Source organism: Lipophrys pholis (assembly GCF_963383615.2).
Source record: "Lipophrys pholis genome assembly, chromosome: 19".
NCBI classification, from domain to species: domain Eukaryota; kingdom Metazoa; phylum Chordata; class Actinopteri; order Blenniiformes; family Blenniidae; genus Lipophrys; species Lipophrys pholis.
This window is the reverse complement of record NC_137647.1, coordinates 9,417,053-9,439,425: the sequence shown is the minus strand read 5'-3', so window position 1 is coordinate 9,439,425 and position 22,373 is coordinate 9,417,053. Positions and strand designations below refer to the sequence as shown.

The 22,373-nt window shown below is 40.6% G+C and overlaps 1 protein-coding gene across 1 annotated transcript in view; it reads right to left on the bottom strand.

The window, feature by feature from the left end:
* LOC308124546 (voltage-dependent T-type calcium channel subunit alpha-1I-like) overlaps positions 1–22,373 on the bottom strand; it is a gene marked incomplete at its 5' end in the record, with an annotated part of 119,919 nt that overhangs the window by 14,473 nt on the left and 83,073 nt on the right. Inside the window, 11 exons of the mRNA XM_080487607.1 lie at positions 6,667–7,122; positions 9,179–9,300; positions 11,070–11,148; positions 15,032–15,102; positions 15,876–16,009; positions 18,452–18,561; positions 19,566–19,717; positions 20,748–20,940; positions 21,087–21,176; positions 21,292–21,417; positions 21,838–21,964. Of these exons, the coding sequence (XP_080343733.1) occupies positions 6,667–7,122; positions 9,179–9,300; positions 11,070–11,148; positions 15,032–15,102; positions 15,876–16,009; positions 18,452–18,561; positions 19,566–19,717; positions 20,748–20,940; positions 21,087–21,176; positions 21,292–21,417; positions 21,838–21,964 (1,660 nt within the window). The remainder of the gene's footprint in view (positions 1–6,666; positions 7,123–9,178; positions 9,301–11,069; positions 11,149–15,031; positions 15,103–15,875; positions 16,010–18,451; positions 18,562–19,565; positions 19,718–20,747; positions 20,941–21,086; positions 21,177–21,291; positions 21,418–21,837; positions 21,965–22,373) is intronic.

The following is a 22,373-nucleotide window of genomic DNA, read 5'->3' as shown; positions in this document are numbered from 1 at the left end:
TATTACATCAGCAGATCTATCCCAAAAGATACTGTCAAATAAGGTCACTCCTCTTCAATCCCCACGCAAGACTATTTTCATAACACATTTCTACAACACTGCGTATAGGAATATACTTAGATCTGTTATGCAAACACGCATTTCTGACTCATATTGTTATATTAAAAATCAGTCATTGCTAATGCTTTGAAAATCAGGGGGGGGGGGGGGGTAGGAATCCAAAAGACAGGTTACTGTACTCCCAGCACTTTAAATAGCCGTGAATCAAACAGCTTTATGAAACAGCATTGCAGTGCTACATTTTGGCACCAAGACAAACTGACTCTGCCATAACAGCTCGACACATACATGAATAAGAGAAACACACACGTCTCTCTCTCTCTCTCTCTCTCTCTTGCTCTCAATAGTACACTCTGCGTAGGTGGGAAGCTTAACATAAAAATAATGTTTGATTGACTGTGGTAGCCCGTGTGCTGACCTCCATTAATAACTGTATTAGTGGACAACAATAGGGCTCGTCTACGGGGAATGGAAGTTGAGAGTGAGAGAGGAGTGAGCTGAAATTAATTACTGCCCCTATCTGACTGTCACCGGCTCAGCCATTATCTCAACTCCCTTACTCCTTTACGCTCTCTCTCCCTGTGTGTGCGTGTCAGCTTCCTGCAGCGTCTCCTTTAGTAGCTGTGCAATATATGAGCAGTGTTTCACCAAACAGTCAAAGAGGTTTTTCTTTCTGCCTCATGTGGCAGACTATAGAATGTATAAACTCACAGGTGGAATATAGTTCAACTCTGCATATCATATTAGATAATAATAAATATCATATCTGTCACTGCTGTGTACGTAAACTTCAGCTTTATGGAAGACTATATTAATTAGACATTGGCGAGAAAGGGGCAACATGGCTGTCTTCCACTGACAAATTTAATGAGATTCCCTATAAATATGGAGTAAGAATTCATACTGTATGCACATAATGATGGTTCTAATGGTCAGATTTTTAAGTGTTGCGTCTTAGTGTTTAAGGTATGCAAATATATGATCCTGATCCTGAGCTTAGAAATAAGGCAGTTATAGACTTACTAGGGCATTTGCACAATTAAAAGCTATCATCATTGTTCAATCTCAAATGAATATTGATTCCTAAGCCGTGAGAAATTCAAATAATTTCTAAAAGACCTTGCTTAATGTATAATTAAGCTCAGCCATCAGGGGTGATTGTGAAGTAGAACTTAGAGAGTCCTCCTTTGCACAGAATGCCTTGTCTATTAAAGGTTGCACAAACGGGACTACTTTACTTGTAGCTATCAGATAAAGCTCCACTTTTTGTCAGTTTTAAGAGACAGTATAAGACATGGCTCATCAACAATCAAACTTGTGAACATTGAGAAAATCAAGCACGTTAAAAAACAGGCACTTTAACTTTAAGCACTGCACGATTGTACGGTAGCGCTTTAGGGCAGGTTTAACCCAGCCAGAATTAATTCATCATCAAGTTTTTGTTTTACTATATTGTTTTTTTATAAGTCTGTTTTTCTCATGTTTTTCTTTTATGTTTGGGACAACCGATGGAAATTAGACCTTGTGCCAAATCTGGTATTCCTACGTTTAACTCTGTCGACGCAAAAAAATCTCCAGCAAGTCGCTCGAACACGTTGAGTTTTGCTTGGCACAAAGCACCTCGTATTTCGGCAGCATTTAAAATCTGATATGATTGTGATGAACGCCTTGAAATGACTCTTTATACACAACCTTTTCTCACTGTCGATGCTTAAAATACCTGACTATAAACGAAGCTGAAATGTTTCACACCGGACAGTTTTTACCCTCACTATTAGAGAGCCAAACTGATACTGTGCACTTCTACTAGTAAGATATAAAGAACTAAGTGCACTTCACTTAATTAGGTTGATAAAATCAACCTGCAAGTTGCTGATATTGTTCCATTAATGCAGTAATGAGAGTGTGGTAACATTACCATCAGGTTGAAATGTTGCTAAAATTAACCATGAAAGTAAAGAAACAAAAATCCTTTAGCGGGAGCGATATAGCCGGTGGGCTGCCTATAGTAATGCGACCACTACATACTATTTGAAACCACGTTACCGAAGTCCATGCTAACACACTGAATGACAAATCATAAACATTCGCATCGGTTGTTTAGATTCTGGGAGTTATTACTGTCATAAGTAAATACTGATATAAATAGAATCCAAAATCAAATTATTTGGAGATATCTTCTATCCGTAGTGCTGCCATCACTTCAGCGGTCGTATAGTTTTGTTCCCTCAGTCGCTTTCTTTGAAGACTAGAATATATGAAGGGGATTTGAATTACAAATAAAACAATATTCACCCATTGTCAGACACACAGATTAGTGGCACTTTGTAAAGCGCTAAAAACTCAAAATGACCTCACTCTAGTCCGATAACAAACAAAGACCATAGATCTTTTTGGTTTCTTTAATTTTTCTAATAAAAATCATCAGCTTATGTTTATATTTTCTGCATAGAATATTAGAATAGAACATGTACTTATTGTTAACTAAGGTACAACTTCAGTTCTCGCAAAACTGACTCCTCTCTGAAATTCCACCAATCTTATGTCCTTGTACTGTTGTTTTCTTTACCTGGAGAAATAGTTTCACACCCACATCTATAATCTACCTGCCTGTATCACTAAAAACCCTCCCAGTTAACTTTGACAGTTGACATTGCTATATATTTAGTAAAATGATTAATTCAGGTGGTATGATCACCTTGTTCTTATTTACTGTGGCTGGTTTCCACATCGTCCATGTTTTTTGGATCCACGAAATATTAATAAATAATGACTTCTCTTGTGGAATTTGTGGCCTCAATATCACATGCGTGTGTGGGCCCAGCGAGGCGGCGGTGGGGGGGTAGATGTGTGTGGCGATGAGGAATTTCGTTGAGTATTAAAAACTGTTCGTGGTCCTAATTATAGTTTATAGCAATGGATAATAACTCACAATGTTTTGGATTACACACTTCACGTGAGCTTTGTTCAACTGAGCAAACAGACACACTGGCGCACACACTCAAATACCGAGACCTGCGCTCTGAATAAATTACGCCGGCCTGCCAGATCCCTCCCTGCATGACTTGGGAGACGGAGAAACAAAGAGAGGGAGCTTGAGAAGGAGAGAGGACGCTGCCACTGTGTTCTCCCCGGCCTGCATTAAATTCCTTTGTCAGCCAACACTGAGCTAAAAATGGCACCACGCAGCCAAGTTTAGCTCTACAAAGGTGAGGCTGTTCACGGCAGCCGGTGAGTCATCTCTACGCGTGGATATCGCAGACTATCATTAGCGGATCTCATAATGGAAGTGTGTGTCTCTGCTGACTGCCAGCAGAAATGAGAGACCCTCTACTCTCTCACACACAGGGAGGAAGGCAGGAAAAATCGGATTTCAAAGAGGGCGGCGTGTGCATGTACGGCTGCAAAGTCACACAGACTGTAGAGGCCGACAAAGTTGAAACTGACGAAAAGCTTTATTAAGAAAGTTTTCACAATTCTAATTGCAAACAACATGTTTCTTTCACTGCAGTGAAGGATAGGGACATTTCAAAAAGGTGAATTCGTAAACAAATAAACTTTTACTTTATCGGCATTACATGATTTTAGCAGTTTTTTGGAGGAAAGTGACTTCAACGCTTATACTTGTGATCGCCATTTATATAATCTTGCTCTCATAATCTGTAGAGTCGCTGCTTTTATTTGTTTTATAGCTTGTTTTGTGAGGCGCAAGGTTTAAGAGTGCCTCAAAGTGGCAAGTGGCAAGATGGATCTCCATATCTGGTAATACATTTATCTGTCTTCTTAGTTATGTTCTCAGTCTGTATTACATCTTGTTGTAGTAGTGGTTATATTGTTTAATTTGATTTATAACATCACTATAAGTGCTTTGTTTTTGGCACTTATTTATTGATGGGGTTCCTCATCAGGTTAACGCGTATCTAAATTGCTGACATTTTTATGAATAGGACATCTTTTTCATTTTAAACAACCACATATCAATTAATATTGCCATACAGTTATAGAGTCCTATCAAAGATATTTGTATATTGTGGTGGAGACGTATCAGCTGAAGTTAGCGAACATACATTTAGAACTGTTTGGCAATACCCTCTTCTACCACTTGGTGGTACAGTGAGTGAGTGTAGTGATTGCTTAGGTCTCAGTCTTAGACTGGTTATGATTAAACTGTCGAGGCAGAAGCAATAGAAATGGCTCCTTCCAGAGTTTTGGTCTTTGAAATAGATCCATAAATGTTAACATTAGCATGGCTCCAGCAGCTGTTGGTGGATAAATGTTTTAAGTTTCATGTTGAACTTTATTTTTAGATAGGTAGGTAAATATATTCATAGAGTAGGTAATGATAGCAGCACTATTATGTTCTGGGCTTAGCTTTTTTCATGGCACTGTGGCATCGGCTAAGCAAGTTGTTATGCAAATTATAGGCTGACACACCATGACAATATGTGTTTTAATCTTTTATGATTACACACCAACCTTAAAATTTTACTTTGTTGTATAACAGCAAAGCCAACCTGCACAGAAAAGGTTTTCCTCTGTTGTTGAAGGAAAACAACTGCTAACTAATAGTGTAATATGAAGACTAAAAATTGGACTGTTAAAATCAAGACAATCAGTGAAATTTGCTTTTGTCACAAATGTAACATGGGCAACCGTTGCAGGTAATATATGAAGGACGAATGTAATTATTATTTTTTTTTAAAGACAATAGTTAGTGACAGCATCAGTGAGGAATTTTCTTTACTTTTCTTCACTTCACCTTGTGTTTTCATTTAATATTCATATCATTAAATGCAAACTTTCTTAAAAAATGTGCCATATATTATGATTGACTATTAAGAATATTATCATCACTTTTTGATTAACTCTAAATTAAGAGTCCGGCATCAGCTAAGACAAAGTGTTCGTCATCCCAACGTGAGTTCAGACGTTACCACCGAGTTTCAGTCTGAATGCGTGAGTGCTGCCACTTCTCCTTTATTAAGAATTGAAATACATTTATCTGATGCGTTTCATCCGGGCTGCTGGTGAGGTAGCATTGATTACGAGGAGGAGGGGATGGATTTTGTCCCCTCTGCAATAAAAATAATTCAGCAGAAGGGTGGGATAAGTGGATCAGAGGGGGATATACTTTCCCCATTTCCTAAAATGCAAATGTGCTGTGCACACACTGCAACTCCAACGCAGTGGCTTTTGTGAGCCAGTGATGCTAAGGTGCTTCTCACTGTCGCTCTCCTTTTCTTTGAGTAAACGCTTTACCTTCCTTGCCCTCGCTTCCTTTTCATAAAATCTTAAACAAGAGGAACAAAAGTTTAAACAACTTATTTCAAGAGAATGAATAACAGTGTGTAGTTAAGAGATGTGACTTACAGTATTAAATAAGAGAGGGGAGCCATAGAGCAATGATTTTCTGTTCTCTCCGACGTCAGTGCCATTCAAACACTATGGAGAAATCACTCACACATTGTTCACATCTTTTGTATTCTTCCAGCTTGTGAATCAAATCTGCAATTTTCTCTGCATGAACTAATGCATTGATACGGCGTCAAGAGAATACTGACAGGCAAGCACACAGAAAGATTACTTTGAAGATTTCTTCACTACACTTTGCATTTAGCAGATACCAATTCAAGCCGTTAACTTCTTAAGTGACTATATATACACCTGCAGACATATTTTCCGACACGCTCAGCCAAACGCACGCCTACACCAAAGTTATGAAAGCATCTAATTAATGATTTGGCCCACAACGCGCTTCCTATGGTTTCCTATTATATACTGTCCTGCCACGCTTGTATATCCTTCTTGGAAAGAGGAGTGCTGGGAGTAGGAACCTCCGGAAAGTGTGAACATTTACGCATTTTTCCTATTATCCCACCACAGAGAAGAATACTGGAGCACAGTTGCGGTTTCCAACTAACAGCAGCACTTCAGAGGCACCACCCAGCTGAACAGTGAAGTTAAACAGACCCTAGGCAGACATTTATCTGTTTATTTCTGGGACCAAAAGCATCTCGAACCTCTTCGTTTTCACCAGAAGCTGCTGGCCGCTATTGATCTCTCTCACGCTGCCGTGTACTTGCGTACAGCACACTGTGCTAGTAATGTTGTTTTGCAACTTTAAGGGAACACACACAAAGCATCGCTGCTTGGGCGGCAGATCTGAATAAAAAAATATTCAAGTTTAATATAAAACTGGACCACTATATGTATTAAAACCCTTGATCGGCCTGATCCTCAAGGTCAGGGGTGTCAAACTCAAAGAAACTCATTTTATCTCACCTAGTCTGGACCGGTAACGTCATAGCACGATAACCTATACATATTGTCAACTATCGACTTTTCCCTTTGTTTCAGAGCAGTCGGTTACTGTCTATCGTGTCACGTTTAGAGGTTGCAGTAACATCCTGAACGCTCTGGCTTGCCACTTTTTTGCGTTATCAGAATGGTGTTTGACACCCCTCCCCTATTACAAACACACACCCTCACACATAAATACCAAACATACAACACGTACGAGCCCTTCACGCCACCACAGCCAAATATAATTGCACTCTTCCTCACACAAGCACAAGCACAAGCACACCCACACACACTCCAACTCACTTGCACTGGTGAGTAGAGGGTCCGGTCGGAGTCGCGGGGACTGTACGGTCCCTGGTGCGCAGCGGTCACCGAGTGTCGCATCCTCCTCGAGCCGTCTCCCCTCTCTCCCCGGGCGCTTCCCCTCTCCCTTCCCCCGGCCGCACCTCCAGGCGCTGATCCAGCAGCGACCAGTCCTTTATCCACCCCGCCACCCCCACAACCGGGGGCGCCCATGCAACAGAGGGTGCCCTGGGCCAGCTCCAGCTCAATTTCTGCATCCATCTCCGCCTCCTCTTGGGCCTCCTTGTTGGAGTCGTCCAGGTGCTTCATCAGCACGGCCACCACCACATTGATGAGCACAAACTGGGCGGTGAGCACGAAGGAGACAAAGTACATGGGCGAGATAAACTGAAGGCTAGGATTGCAGGCATAGTCCACGTCCAGGTTGTTGTCGGGTGGACACTCCCGCAATGTGTCCTGGTGAGAAACAGGAGGAGGGGGAAGGTCAGCGGAGGGGTTAGTCAGGAAGAGTTTCATGCAGAAAGGAGCGATCGAAAGGACGAAGCAAATAAAACAGAAATGTGTGGATTGTCGTGTTTATTCCAAGTGGAATTAAAAGAACAGTTTCTATCATTTTAAATGATTTTATCAAGAAGCTTTCGATTTTTTTGTAATTTTCAGTCCAAATCTAAACCTCCTCCAGGTTCTATGAACAGAGGCAAGTTAAAAGTTAACTTCTTATGGTCAATAATAGATCTAGATAATGTTTACACGGCTTTTTTTTTTGTTCTTGATGTTTTCCATCCAGGCAGAATAACAGAAGTCATTACTTTGGGAAAATGATTCTAGTAGATTTCCACTCTGGTTAACATGCGCACCGCACATTTCAGTCAGAGCGGAAACCAAAGTGACAAGTGTTTTCTGGAGGAAGTACACATATCTCACCCTGCCTGTGACCACACATAACAACTTTAGCCCTGTGAGCTGAAGCTGGTCTTTTCTGTGTAATTTGGCTTGACATTTACACACTGCGCTTCCTCACAAAACGTGTCCGTACTCCGCCTTCCATCTTCTTTCTCTGCATATCCTAATTTTTTTCTTTACACTTTTCCATCTTTCACCCCTCTTTACTCTCCCTTATTCTTTGTTTTATTTTCTGTCTCTCGTGACCGCACAACCAGTTACCGCTCACATGCTTGCGACTGAACCGAAGCAGGTCCTCCCCCTCTCTCACTGCTGAACAACCCATGCAAGCGAGTTTGGTGGCTAAAATGGGCCGAGACTTTGCTGTGAGTGGGAGCATCTGTGGCCCGTTGGCTTGCTTCATGACCCCGATCAACACTGCCTGTTTTCAGTTTGCGTTAAATGGTCCACGGCCAACACAGTCGGGCATAATCTCTATTCCCCTCGCAGCATAGGTACGAGGAGGAGACACGATATCTGCTGGTGGGAGAATTGCATTCGGGGAAAATTTGTCTTTTCTTTTTCTTTTTCTTTTTTTTTTTAAACAAGTGTGCAATGAGGCACGGCCCCTCCTGTAATTCTGTGCTGAATAAGCACATTCCCTTTCCATTATTAGGTATCCACAGAGAGGACACTGGAGTGATTGAGGGGGAGTTCATCTCCTGTCCTTCTAATACCTCCTCCTTTTGCTTTTCGGCTCACTTGTCACAGACTTTTACAAAGTTTGTCTTTTATATGCAATAGAATAAACTTTTGGCTACGTCTGCGTAGATCGTATACAAAAACAATATTCAGATTTATTGAATGAACATAAATCCTGCATATTTGCAAGAAAATAAATGGCATATGTTTTAATGAATATGAAGCTTCTTTAGAACTTTAATCAAGATAGATTTTTCACTCCCAAATCAACATATCTCTAAAGACCTTTGTGTAAACCTTCACACTCATTTGTTATCCACTTTCCTAAACAGTGATAAGTTCAAATGGTGAAAACATATTAAAACAGCTTCTGCTTGTCTTATATTTATAGAAATTGTGTAAATAATGACAAAGCATTAAACCTCTGATATAAAGACATAAACACTGATGTGTTTTGCCCTACTGCCTTTAAATAGCACCCACTGCAGTTCAAAAAGAGGGACTTTGTAGGAATGAATAGTATCTTAAATGTCTCATTTGAACATTTCTAAAGCTATAGATCATGTAATCTAAGCAATTTAATTCAGTTTGACCCTCTTCCCAGATATTTCATTTGAGACAAATGATGCATAATGGTGTTAATTGTTTCCGTTTGATCTTTAAAAAGTCTTGGGTTAAAAACTTGCTCCTAACACACCCTTCAAAAAGCCCCTGTATGGTTAAAGGTTTTCATTTTCAAGTATTTTAATGAACTGAAGGCTACACAGAAGCACATTTGAGGCATCTCCACAATTTATACCATAAAAATGGATCTGGTTAACAGAGAAAAAGAGGATTTCTTTCGTTCATGAAAGCATTACTATCATGTACAAACACATTCCTGCAAATCAAAGCAAAGCATTGTCGTACTGTATATTGAAGTTTGTACCTTCATAATGCCATTCCAGTTGTCGCCCGTGGAGACTTGAAACAAAGTAAGGAAGGCCATGCCAAAGTTTTCAAAGGTAGCGTGACGACTCATACCCTCACATGGGTAGTCTTCATTGCAAACTGGGGGTGAGAGTGAGGTGGGTGGATGGAGCAAGAGCAGGAGATTTAAGTGTTATAAATGAAAAAAATGGTGATCAGAACAAGAGAGAGAGAACAGGAGATCAGACAAGGTAAAACAAAACACCCAGAACGGATGTCAATTTGATAATAAGCACTTTACATGGATTTGCTGTGGCGAGCATGCACCGTTTCATGTCCGGATGACTGTCCAAACACGCCAAGCGTGTAGACACAGTCAGTCATCAAACCCAAAGCAATGCGACCAAACACCCAGTTTGTTTTTTGAGCCTCTATCCCAAGATAATCTGCAGAATGCCTAAAGAACGCAACACTTGCATTTGCCACTAATCCCTTCTCCTGCCAAGCTCCAGTCACAAATAGTGTTGCCACTGGCTGCAGCTGCAATGCACAAAAAGGAAAAAACGTGACATTCTGCTGGTTAAATTTTCAGCTTTAATGAGGCTACGTGAGGACGGAATGAATCAGAATACCGGGGGAATTGCTTTCAGCCTGCAGGAATGATACCTTTAATACCGACTTAAGGACAAAGAGAAATTAAGGATTTCTCAGTAACGAAGAACTCATGCTTTTATAGACACAGGTTGAGCTCACAGTGATAAGACAATGGAAACTTCAAACCACAGTTTCACTTACTTACAGGGACAGACACAGACGTATGTTGATTTGTGATTACAGCTACAGTACTTCTTTGTTTTATGCAGTTTACCTTCAACTGGTTAGTATTATTTAAGTATTTCCTCTTAGAAAAATGGGTTGCTTTGGTTACAGGTGCTACACAAATATGATGCATTATTATTATTTTTACATACATTACCAGACATCAGAGGCTCATTTTGTTCCTTGCCAGAAAAGATAAGTTTTAAGATTAGCACGCAAATGAAAACAGTCGGTTCATTGTCAGAAGGAAGATCCATGACTACATATTCAAACCATCATTAAGACATCCATCAATTTTATTTATTACTAATTTTAATAATAGTCACTCATGGTAAAACAAAAAGAAAAGCTTCAGTGGATTTTTTTTTTATACCCCCTCCACCCCCATTAAATGAGCAAATGGTTAAAACTACAATATGCATTATTTTTTTCAGACTTCCATCATCTGATGAGCAAACAAATATCAACAACAAAGAAAAAGCTGTTTGCTGTTGGCAGAGAAGATCTGTCAAACCTTTCATATGTATGCAGCACAGCTGTCCATCCCTCAAATGCATGTTCACCATTTAAAAGTGAAATAAAGAAGTTTCCCAATGGCAAACGATGTCTTGCCAAAGACAATTAATACAACAAAGAAATAATATCCCTGACACAAATGCTTTTATTTTTGTATGTGGTTTATTTTCTCCCCTTAGTAAATTTCATTTATTTATTTATTTATTTTTAAGGAAGTCTAATATTTCTAAATTACTTTACAAAATACAAATAATGTGTATTCACTTGAGGTTTCAAGGAGTTTTGATCATCCCCTTAGGGCCAGGTGCAACAGATCAGCGCTTCTCTGATTTAACCTCCTGAATCACAATTCATTTCATTAATCCCAGATTATAAGATGACGACAATAGCGTCATCTAAATGAAGTGGTACAGTGATCCAGGACCAGAGGTTAGTCAAATTACCACTGAGAGGGGTCCAGGAGTAAAAAGCAAGTTGGGATAAATTGATGCACTTCATGGTAGAATTACACCAATGTTGCAGAAGTTGCATGATAAACCTTTGCAGGCCTGTGACTGGATGTCACGTGAACTCACCAAGTTCTCCAAAAAGCTCTACTCCTAAGGCGGCGTAGATGAAAAACAGTAGCATGAAGAGCAGGCCCAGGTTACCCACCTGCAACACACACGGAGAAAAGAAAAGAACCGCTTCAATAATATTGTTGCAACACAAAAACCCCTCCAAACCGAAATAGACAGTCGTCTGCTCTAAATCTAAACCCCAAGAGAATGTATGCTCCCATTCGATGAACAAGAATACGCTCAACTTATGACAATAAACCACAGTCAACCACAATAATATACAATAGGTCACATTTCTGCAGCATATTTTCATTTTTATGGGAGGGGGGGGGGGGGGGGGGGGGGGGGGTTATTGTCTGTGATCACACCAAAACAACAAAAAACAAAACAAAACTGTTCTTTCATTTTTTTAATTACCTCCAAGTAAATTGATAAGAAACTCCATATAAGTCTTGGAAACTCCTCAAGATTTTAATATGTTTTAGCCATTCTGTTCTCAAATTATCCAGCTCGATTCTGTAAATTCAACTTCAACAATTGGACCCACGACTACTTGTGTAGACCTTTGGGTCCGGGACTTGGCTCGCTTCCACTACAAAACAGCCCTCTGTTGCTACAAGTTAATAGTGATGATGATTTTGCACCGTAAACGCTCCGGGCCAGAATCTAATCCCATTAGAGCGATGCGAAAGCCTCACAGGCAGCAGCTACGCTCCACTGAGAACGAAGACATGCTCGGTCCACAAGCTGCAATAACTATATAGCGCTGGGTCAAAATAAAGGTCTTGGGACGCCACCTGTTTTTCGAGGAAACAAAAAAAAAAAAAAACCACTTACGACGTGCTGTTTACTTTGTACAGTTTGGTCTGGGAATTGAGCAGCAACATTATGATGATGACAGAACTTGTTCCACACATTAGCCGCTATGCAAATGAGGTTTATATTAGACACGATGCTGAGATGCTTGCGGCAGCGTTTTTTCTGGATTCTACTTGCAGGAGGATTTTAAAGGCGGAAATCTCGCTCAGTGCTGAGGCGTTTTGGATAATAATTTGATGGAAGCGAAAGCTCTCACTAAAATGGGGCCAAGTTAAACAAATGACCGCGAATCTACTCACGTTAAAGTTAATAGAAATGCAATAAAATTTCAGACGAGGACATGCCTAGTAATCATAGGAAGATTGTCCCCAGTTTAGTCTGCGATTTTTTTTTTTTTTTTTTTATAATGTGGAGTTGTAATGCATGAGTACCCACAGTCTATAAACATGCATTTGCAGTTAATAGGCATCTTTGAACAGCCCGAGTGTGTGTGTGTGTATTGGCCCTGTGATGGAGTAGTGATCCTGCTTTTACATATTATTAGGTGGGATCGGCTTGAGTTGAATTAAGGTGGAAAATGGACATTTGTGATTGCTGGAGGTATGTTGGCCTTTTTTTGTGTCTATGATCTTTATTCAAATCTCACAGCAGCAGTCAGCTTTACAGTCATAACATATTCAAACGTATGATATGATGACATTTAACTGGATATAAAACTTCAAACGCTGTTACTTTTTCCCTCCATCACAATAACTTTACATGTTAATACCTTTTTCTTCTTCTTCTGTTCCGTCTAGACAGACCAACAATTAAGATTGAAGTGAATGCACTTTTGAACCAGTGTCTCTAGTCTTCATAGATAATTACAAACAAGTGTTTATTCTGATAATGTCACACTCTACTCAGTGAAAATCCAACCAAACTTTCTTACATTATTAAGCGAGATTCTGCAAAAAGATTTGCACATCTTTTTTTTGTCTTTTACCGTTTTTGATGATTTAATTTAAGGACATGGTCAAAATCTATTTTTGAAGCTAAACAGAAGGCGCTCAGGGCTGAGTGCTAATAAAGGAAGAAAAAAATAATCTGTCCATTCATGTGGTGTCTCCATTTTCCAGAGGCGATCCTGGAGGTTTCTCAGCCGTTTCAGAATAACACATAAAACAAGGCTTTTAGTGTTAGTGAATGGGATGTTGCAGCTATTTTGCACCAGTTGGAGGGGAAACAATGATGGAGATCGCTGGTGGGGGAATGACTGTGTCTTGCTGTGTTTTTGTAAAGGCCAAGTCACGAAGATACATTTCGTAACATGTCAACGAGTTATCCAGCTTACTCACCCATTTAATGTAAGTATATGGATCCCTCATTACATCTTCATGTCCTGTCACGACCTATTAACTGTTTAAACTGACTGTGGAACTTGTGAAGTGGCTAAATGATGTTACATTTCATGAATCATTATTCTAGCAGACAATGGTTTTTGCCAGGCTGGCATTATTCAAATTCTTGTCCTCTCAGGGTAATATCAAGTATCCGCCTGCTCCTTTGTTCAGCTATATCCTGAAATGTCAATAGCGTCCTCGATATCAGACATGACGTGATGAAATGAAGCTGGCAGCTTGCCACTTCATTTTCACTGTGAAATACAGTGTAATTTCACCTGAGGTTAAGTCTCTCACCAGGTGTGACGCCTTTGTTTTTTCCCGCACCTCGATATGCGCAAATTTCCGTACACGCAGAGAGGGAGACCTCCTGCAACTGTTTAATTAGCCCCAGTTTTAATTACCTTCCTAGTTGCCCTTGGGATGGAGCAAAGGGCCTGGTGTTAATGAGAGGGGGATCAATAGAAAAGAAAGACAAGGAATCTGTTCCCTCTCACCTATGCCAGCCCTCGCTCACCACTGAACCTGATTCTCTCCGTCTGGTTCTCTTGATGGTCGGTGGATTTAAATGTTGTGTGTTGGGTATGGGCATGATGTTAGAATTTCTGAGGCTTCAGCCAAGAGGTTGTCATGACTTTTCTTGATATTGTTCTTCTTGTGATTTCCTTTTTGCGCACATTTCTCCAGAAATCTTCCTGCTTTGAACAATGCCAAAGTATATTAGTAAAGTCACAAACTTTTCCACAGTTCCTCCACAAATAAGTTGATTGATTATATTTGGATGTTAAAATAGTACATCTTCACCGTCCATTAGAATGCTCTCCACGTCGATGTTTGTCTAGATCCTCCCATTCACCATCCGCTAGTCTCATATCTACTTTTAAACAGCGGCGTTTGTTTTTTTTTAACCACCAGCAACATTTCAGGAGCAGAGTAGTTTCTATTACTTTTGTTGTTAGTAATTTCTTTTTCTTTCATGCTTCTAACTTATGTTCTGTTGTCAACACACGTGTTTATTTGTAATGCTTATGTTACAATAATGAAGGGAAGTACAAAAATGCAATTATTGCTATTTATAAAACCTCTGTGAGTCTTTTTCTTTTTCAATTTGAATCGATCGACACTGATTATTAGTTCAGACCTGGTGGCTGCAGTGCAGATGCTTCATGCATGCATGCAAAAATATGGTGAGAACTGCAGGGATACATGTTATTGAAATAATTATAAATAAAATAATAAGAATACTACATCAATATTGCATGATATAAGTTCGCAGCCATACATACTACATATACTGTATGTGGTACGAAGCAACATTTCGGATGTTTCCCATTTTTCTTTCATTTCGCCAGATTGCTTTAACTGAACCTCGGTTGAACTTTAAATGCACTTGAATGATGAGGGCGGCCTAAAAAAACTGCCTGATGCCGCGGATAGTTCGCCACTAAATGATCTACAGAGGGACTCAAAAGCATTTTTTCCAGCACACTGTGGTCTCAGTGGGAGGCTGGGTGCTCTCCATGGTGCTGAAAGTGGAAAGACGACAAGACCTGTGCGTATGCATATTCGTACAGGACGTGTGTTTCGCTCTGCTCATCTGTGGTGAGAACGAGTCATCTGCTAGTGCTTCCTAAAGGCCAAAGGAAATGAAGAAGATGAGGGACTCGTAACCCCCCTGGTTGTTGAGGAAAACTTGTCTGCTTCCTCCTGGGGAGAGTGGAGAGTGTGTATGTGTGGGGGAAAAAAAATAAAGTGAGATTGCTGTGTGAGCTGTACCTGAGGCAGGGCTTGGACGACGGTATCCAGCAGGGCTCGCATTCCTGTTGCCATCTTCAGCAGCTTCAGGACTGTGTGGGCACATTGGGGGGAAAAAAAGAGGGTGAAAGGGTGAAAATCTGTCAGGTTCAAATACCTACTAAATAGTGGTTGTTAAACTGTGGAAAGGTCAACACAATATTTGGTTAGGAGTAACACACACAGATACATGTGCGTTCACGCACAAAAGAAGATGGTGATTGGCTGCTTACCTGCGGAAGGAGTTCACAGTTAAAACTATTTAACTTGATCACAACAAAAAGATCATATCAGCCTTTAATATCACCGTAAACAATGCAAACAAAGGATTGTTAAAGTAGCAACTCTAGCAAAACACTGTGTGCATGTGGTCTTAAATACACTGCTGGGGTCCGATCTGCAGGACCTCAAAACATTTCACATATTTTTAACCCTTTATAGGGCAAACATTGAAATAGAAATGTAAACACGTGGGTGTTGATAAAGAGTATTTCAAGAAATACGTTTGATTACTTTTTGCTGCCAGTCTTCAAAAACACAGCTCGATATTATGTATATGTAATAAAAATCTTTCAGAAAGAAATATCTCTAAACAGGGGAAAGCGCCTACTGGCTCACATCACTACATCGTACTTGTCCTGCAAGAAATTACATTTTCATTAGATAATGTACGTATTCTCTAGTTAGAATGAATTCATAATTGTTCATTTCAAACAAACAAAAGAAAGTGATAAGACTCGTTTCCTTTTCATTGATATACGACAGAGCTGGGTGACCGTTTATGTGCGCGTGTGAATAATTGTTATGCTTGGCGTGGCATGCGTACCTCGCGCTATCCTCAGTACTCTCATAATCCTGATGATTGTGGGGTTGATGGGAAGGGCAGCACTGATCTCGATCTCCTCCAGAGTGATGCCCATCACCGACAGAAGCACAATGGCCAGATCCAGCTGGTTCCACCTTCGTACACGCCCACATACACACTCATATATAATATACACAGATGCTGTCGTTTTCAGAACACACACACACACACGTTGACAAAGCAGTAGTTACAAAAGTTTGATGGCGCATGCTGTGAGTCACTTCCTTCTGCTTTATTACCAGAGATGCTACAGCATCTTAAAAAAAAAAAAAGGCTTTAATAAAGTCATCGTGCGAAGCAAATTCTTGTCAGACAATTTAATTTTAAGACTTGAGAACAGATGGGACACAGATGGTGCCAAGAGTTTGAAGATGTAGCAACATCTGACTTAAGGGCAAGTAATTTGCCCTCAAGCTACTACGCTATGTTGGCTGAGGCTTCTGGAAACTTTTGAAATCCCCAACCGATGCAGTTCAACCCACAGTTTTCACATTGATCTGGTGACTCATCCATATTGTTTAGCGATCAAATTGCCAATGTAGTCTTAAGTTTTTTCCAACAGTTAAATCTGATGTGCCATCATACGGCAAGGCTGAACGTTTGCCGCATCATTTGTTGAGAGTGCTGCTCACTGAACCGTCTCATTTAAAACGCCAGTGACAACTGTATATGAACTGCCACCTGTGACTCATTATCGTCACGCCCGGGATCACGCGTCCCTCTGTCATGAGACCTTCTGATGGAGAGTCGTTCTTTCCCAATCATTTCTGTTCCCTCATTAAATTATACCGCCCACCTGTTCATCCTTTTATGCAGCGGCCACATTGAAAAAAAAATTTAAAATACAGAAACAAAAAAACTAAACAAACTTGCCTGGCACATCTGTTTTGTCAGTTTAGCTTAAATATTCACTTCTTTACTGTTTTCCTCGATGTTACTACCAGTACAAATGGACATTAGCCATAGCTGCACTTTAATATATTAGTAATAGTCTTATCTGCTACTCCATTGACCTATTTCCTAAACTGAGCTGAGAGTCACCCTGGTCTATAAATCACACTCAAACAGCAACTGCTCACGGCTGTCGCTGACACAACATAAAAAGAAACAGCAGATAACTGTGGGATATTTCTTTTTTTCCTTTTATTTTATTTTTTTACATCCGCCCATCTCTTTCTCATTTCATCAATCATTTGTTCAAATCCGTTTTTGTCTTTGATCTGTCCCGCTTATCCTGCTTTTCTGAGTCTCTCTTACTCCCCTCTCTCTCTCTCTCTCTCTCTCTCTCTCCTATCCTTTTTATTCAATAACTAAAATAGGTCAGTGACATTAGGCTACTATCAGCATAATAAGCTCTCAAATCTGGTTCTGCCTTAATTAGTCATCCCACATCCCTCAAAAGAATAAGACATCAGTCTCATCACTGTGCAAGTTAGTATGAATGACAAATCAATTAGTCTGGGCTCAGTGTGAATGGGTGTGGGAGTGAGCCGAGCAGACTTCCCATGGAAGTCAAACAAGGGTGAGCTGCAGTATCCTCACATGCACATACTCATGGCAAAGATTCAATTTTGTGGAACAAAAAAAAAAAAATCCCAAGTTAGATGTCAGATGTATTGAAATAAAAGTCAGAAAACTCTTGACAATGACCACACAGTTGGACCTCTCGCCCGTCAGGATCAGCTCGAGCCCCCTGCTGTGTTGCGGATGGAAGGAAAACTCTTCACAAACAAGTTTCACAGAATAACCCGACAGCGTTCAGAACGACAGATATACTTATGAATAAATAAAATGATGCTTTTCTTCGTGTTGATGAATAGGACGTTTTTGTTTGCTTTGATGGAACTGGTGATGTGTGCCGTCACTAAATCCATATTTGCAATACAGTATGGTTTAGTCAACTTAATAATCGAATGACTGTGAGCCAGCTCACATATTTCAACACGTTTCATAATCCGCCAATGCCGTCAAAGCTGTTATTTCTGATTCCATTTGTAAAGATCAAAGCATCAGAGGGATTAATACAGACATTACACTTTGAGCTAATAACTGTTTATTGTGTCACTATTTTTATACTATACATTTCCTCACATGATTAAAGCATGTGCCCACAGCTCTGATCATCGTTTTAATGTTTGAATTCCTTTTTTTTTTTTCTTCTTAATAACGTATGTGATAACGGACTTATCTGAACACAGAAAACATAGAATAGTGTCATTTGCGGGTGATAGAAAGCTCATTTCTCAATACGTAATCCAAACGGTGCTGCAGGTATGACAGTGAAAGGGCCAGACGAAAAGCTGTCTGACAGTCATGCTGATGGAGACGATTCTACAATGGGATGGCACACTAACAACTCCCACAGCGGAAAGACGATTTCTGCAGCACCATCAAGTTGTCTTGTGTGAGAATTAAGCGCCACAATTTCACCGACTAAAGCAAATGAGTTTGTAGGTGCACTTGGTTGTAGATCGAAACACTTTCACAGGCAATCACATCAACGCCACCGTCACAAAAGATATAAACGAGCACGGTACCTGTCTTTGAAGAAGCGCCGGAAGCCAAAGGCAATGAGTTTGAGCACTGATTCCAGCACGAACGTGGAGGTGAAGACATAATTGCAGTATTTCAGAGCAAGATCCAGAGACTGGAGGGAGAGAGCAAAAAAAAAAAGAAAGAAAAAAAAAAAGGCACGTGTTTTTGTGTGTGTGCATGGGCAATGAGGTAAAGTGAATTATTAGCAGTATCAGCAAAGAGGAACTGTAAAGCAGAGATCTTCCAGTTGTGTGTAGAGTAAAATCCAACATGCCATAGGCCAAAACAGATCACCTTCTATTCATAGCACTACTAATATACATGAATTAATTCCCCTACTAAACACTTTTTTTTAAAACAAATTTAGATGCAGAAATTCCCAAGACAGGCCTGCTTTGATTGATTCAAATCAAGTCCATCTTCATGTTAATGCGGGTATTAGATTGGCTCGGTTGCTGTTTTCTCTGTTCATAAACAAGAGCGCTGTCTTCGAACAAGTGGGAGACTGCCAAATGTCAGGACCAACAGCTGACAAATACAGTCAAGACCTGTGATATTTATCTGATGCTCGGTCAGTTTGAGAATGCTCGCTCCAAAAGGTCAAATAGGCATCTTATCTCAACGATAATCACTTTTCTCTCACTCATAAAAAGTGCGACCAGGCTTTTGAACCTCTGCCCGTCACACACACATGAACAGATACACGGACCGTTCGGCTCACGCCACTCTGACGGCGGCCCGAGTCAAATCAACAGCGCAATCACGGCCCCTTTGTGTAGACTGCGGCTACTCGCAACACAAGCTGCGAAGCCTCCATACAGTTTCACGGCGGTGGACCAGTCAGACCAGAAGACAGGAGAGACCGAAAGCTGTGGTCTAACTTCAGAGGAGAGAGAGAAAAAAAAACAAAAACTAATCACAAAGATCTGACAGATTAATACTCGGCATGAAAACCTTGCAATATGTTCCTGCTACTGAAGGGACGGCGCCTGTGGGAGTGTGATTCTGCTTGTTTGATCAACTCGCCTGCTCGAGACCCTGAACGTGAAATACGATTCTTTACACAGCCACACAGGAGGCATCGCTGCGTGCACGCGGGGAAGCATTTCTCCTTACGTGAGGTTGATTGTAGTGCTCCAGAGACATGGTGATCACGTTGATACAGATGATGAAGGTTATGATGAGGTCCAGGTAGTGGTTTGTGCACAGTGTGTGGATCATCAGGCGCATGTGGCCATAGCTGGAATAGTAGGGCAGCTTTTGGGCCTCTGTTGATAAAACACATTTTTTTAATAATATGCAAATCCAGTGTTCCTTCAACTTTTACTATAGTTAAGATTCTCTACACAATAAGTGATCTCCACAATGAAAAGATTTTTTTTTTCTGTTTTAGAGCTGAAGGTAAGTATAATAGATAAAACATATTTGCAGGACGATGACCTTGATCTGCTTATTATTCGGCAAGATTTCTTTCTCTGCGGGTACTAAAGGCGGGCCGTGCATGGCCTCATTAAATTATTAAGGGTGCGACTGGAAATACTTGAGAAGTGTGACCCTGCCTCAAGTTCAAGTTACTTTGTTGATGCACAGAGTTAAACTTGTGTTGCCGAGTGCTGACGGTCTTGACAATATTTACAGTGATGCTTGTAGCTACGTGAAACTATGATGAAACTACAGACAATAACAACCTCGAGCAGTAAAGCCACTGAACAGACAAACAAAGGACCAGATAAAGCCTTTAAAAAGCTCATAACACCTCAGTAAATAAGTGTTACAACTTCTGAGATGCCTTGAGGGTTCGCTTGACGTTTAGTTTGTTTTCCTTTAACTCACTTACACTGACTGAAATTACTACGAATACCATTCTTGATTTCAATTCACTCGTCGGATATTTTTTCATTCTTGCCAAATCATCTGTATAATTGCCTAAATTGTGTCAGTTTTGTTTGAAGGGATCAAGAACTAGTCCACAAAAGTATTTCTTAGGTTATTATGGGTCACATAATGAGACATTTAGAGTACAAATTAGAGAAAGACCTTGGTAGGATTTCAACTCGCAGTGTATTACTAATTATGACACCTGCTGATTGTGTGTTTATTGCCTGTCTGTCTCTATTAACCAGCCCTCCTTTATACATCTGCACCTGCTTCTTTTCTTTCCCCAGCAGCCCCTTCCTTTCGCTTTCACATCCTCCTCCCTCCATTCCTTTCTCCTTCATCAGCTGTTCTGTATTTTTAGTCTCCTTCTACCTTTTTAACCCCTCGCATGCTCTACCCTCCCTCTCCTCTCTCTCTTACTCCTCCTCTTCTTTTCCATGCGCCGCTGGCGTTTCTCCTCGCGCCTTTTGGCCTCCTCCACCTCCTGGTGCTGGCGGCACTTGTGGAAGTTCTCCACCACCACGCCGACGAACATGTTGAGGACGAAGAAACTGACGATGAGGAGGAAGGAAATGAAGTACAACAACATCCATGGGTTGTTATTTGTTACTGGCTAGGGGAGGATCGGAGGGCCCGTTTGTTAAGAAGTGTGATGAGAGAGGAAAAAACAGGACAAGAGAACAGAGACAAAAAGGTTACTCAGATAATTTCTCAGATATTCTTCACGGTGATGTTATTGTACAGCTTATATCCACGTACCTGTTGGTCCACGGCCACAGCATCCAGGCCGTGATACATGATATTGACCCAGCCGTCTTTGGAGGCGAGTACAAACAGGGACATCAGAGCCTGTACAACAGCGGGTTGGTAAAAAGCACAGTCATCCTTCCAGAATGAAAAACAAACGCATTTACATTTCCTTTGACAAAGAAGACGGATGCTTAGAAACACATATCATGCTCACCTGTCCAAGATTGTCAAAGTTGTACTTGTGGTGGACCCATTTGTAGTTGGCTTGTAGACAGTCGGACTTGTTGGTGATGTTTTTGACATCAGGGCCGAAGCAGTAGAAGAACTTGCCTTTAAACAACTGTCGGTACAAGAACAATAACACCAAGCTTGTGATGTCTGACTATTTATAGGGAAAAAAAAAAAACCCAAAACCCCCCAAACTGAAATAAGCCTTTGTGGGCCCCTCTGATGAGATGAAAGAGTGTACTTCAGTGAAAATAATGAGCTGGTCAAAGATCCCACCAGCTGAAAATGCTGTGATGAAAGAAGTAGGAAGACAATGAGTTTACTTAAAAGAGAGGAAAATAGAAATGTATGTGGGCTTCAAAGACATAAAGAAGCAACAGGAGAGAAGGACTGAGGAGTGTTAAAACTCCAGTCGGGGAAGCCACACTGACCCTGATCAGACTGGGTTAGACAAAGTTTACCTTCATACTATATTGATGTTAGTAAATAATATATGCACTCAGTCTGAAGGCATCCGTTTCCTCCTTCATACCTGAACTCCGAGGATACCAAAGATGATAAAAAATGCACAGCAGATGAGGACGATGTTGCCGATTGGCTTGAGGGAAGTGATGAGAGTTTCCACCACCAGCTTCAGACCCGGAGCTCTACTGATCACCCTGAAGAGGGAAACGGGACAAGCAGAACATAATGAAGAGAAAGAAATACACCACAATCACACATTAGATGCACCTGTGCTCGGGCTGAGCACGTCCACGATGACTTGTCCTGCTCATTTTGGCTCTGAATACACATTTAAGAACGCTCTCTGCATTACCGCATTGATCTGAATATACACTCTTTCTTTACAAGCCCTTTTTTCAAGACTTTCTCTTTATGAAAGCGTGCATTTCACATTCTAAAGTAGGGAAATAACAATAACAAGCTGTGGCTAAATCTTTTAAATACTCGAAACAAGACATGCACACAGTGAGCACTTAACAATGGAACTTTGTTGACCTTCTCGGATGTTTCCTGGTTACATAAAACCTTTAAACAGCTTGTTAACGACAATGTTCAGCACCTGTA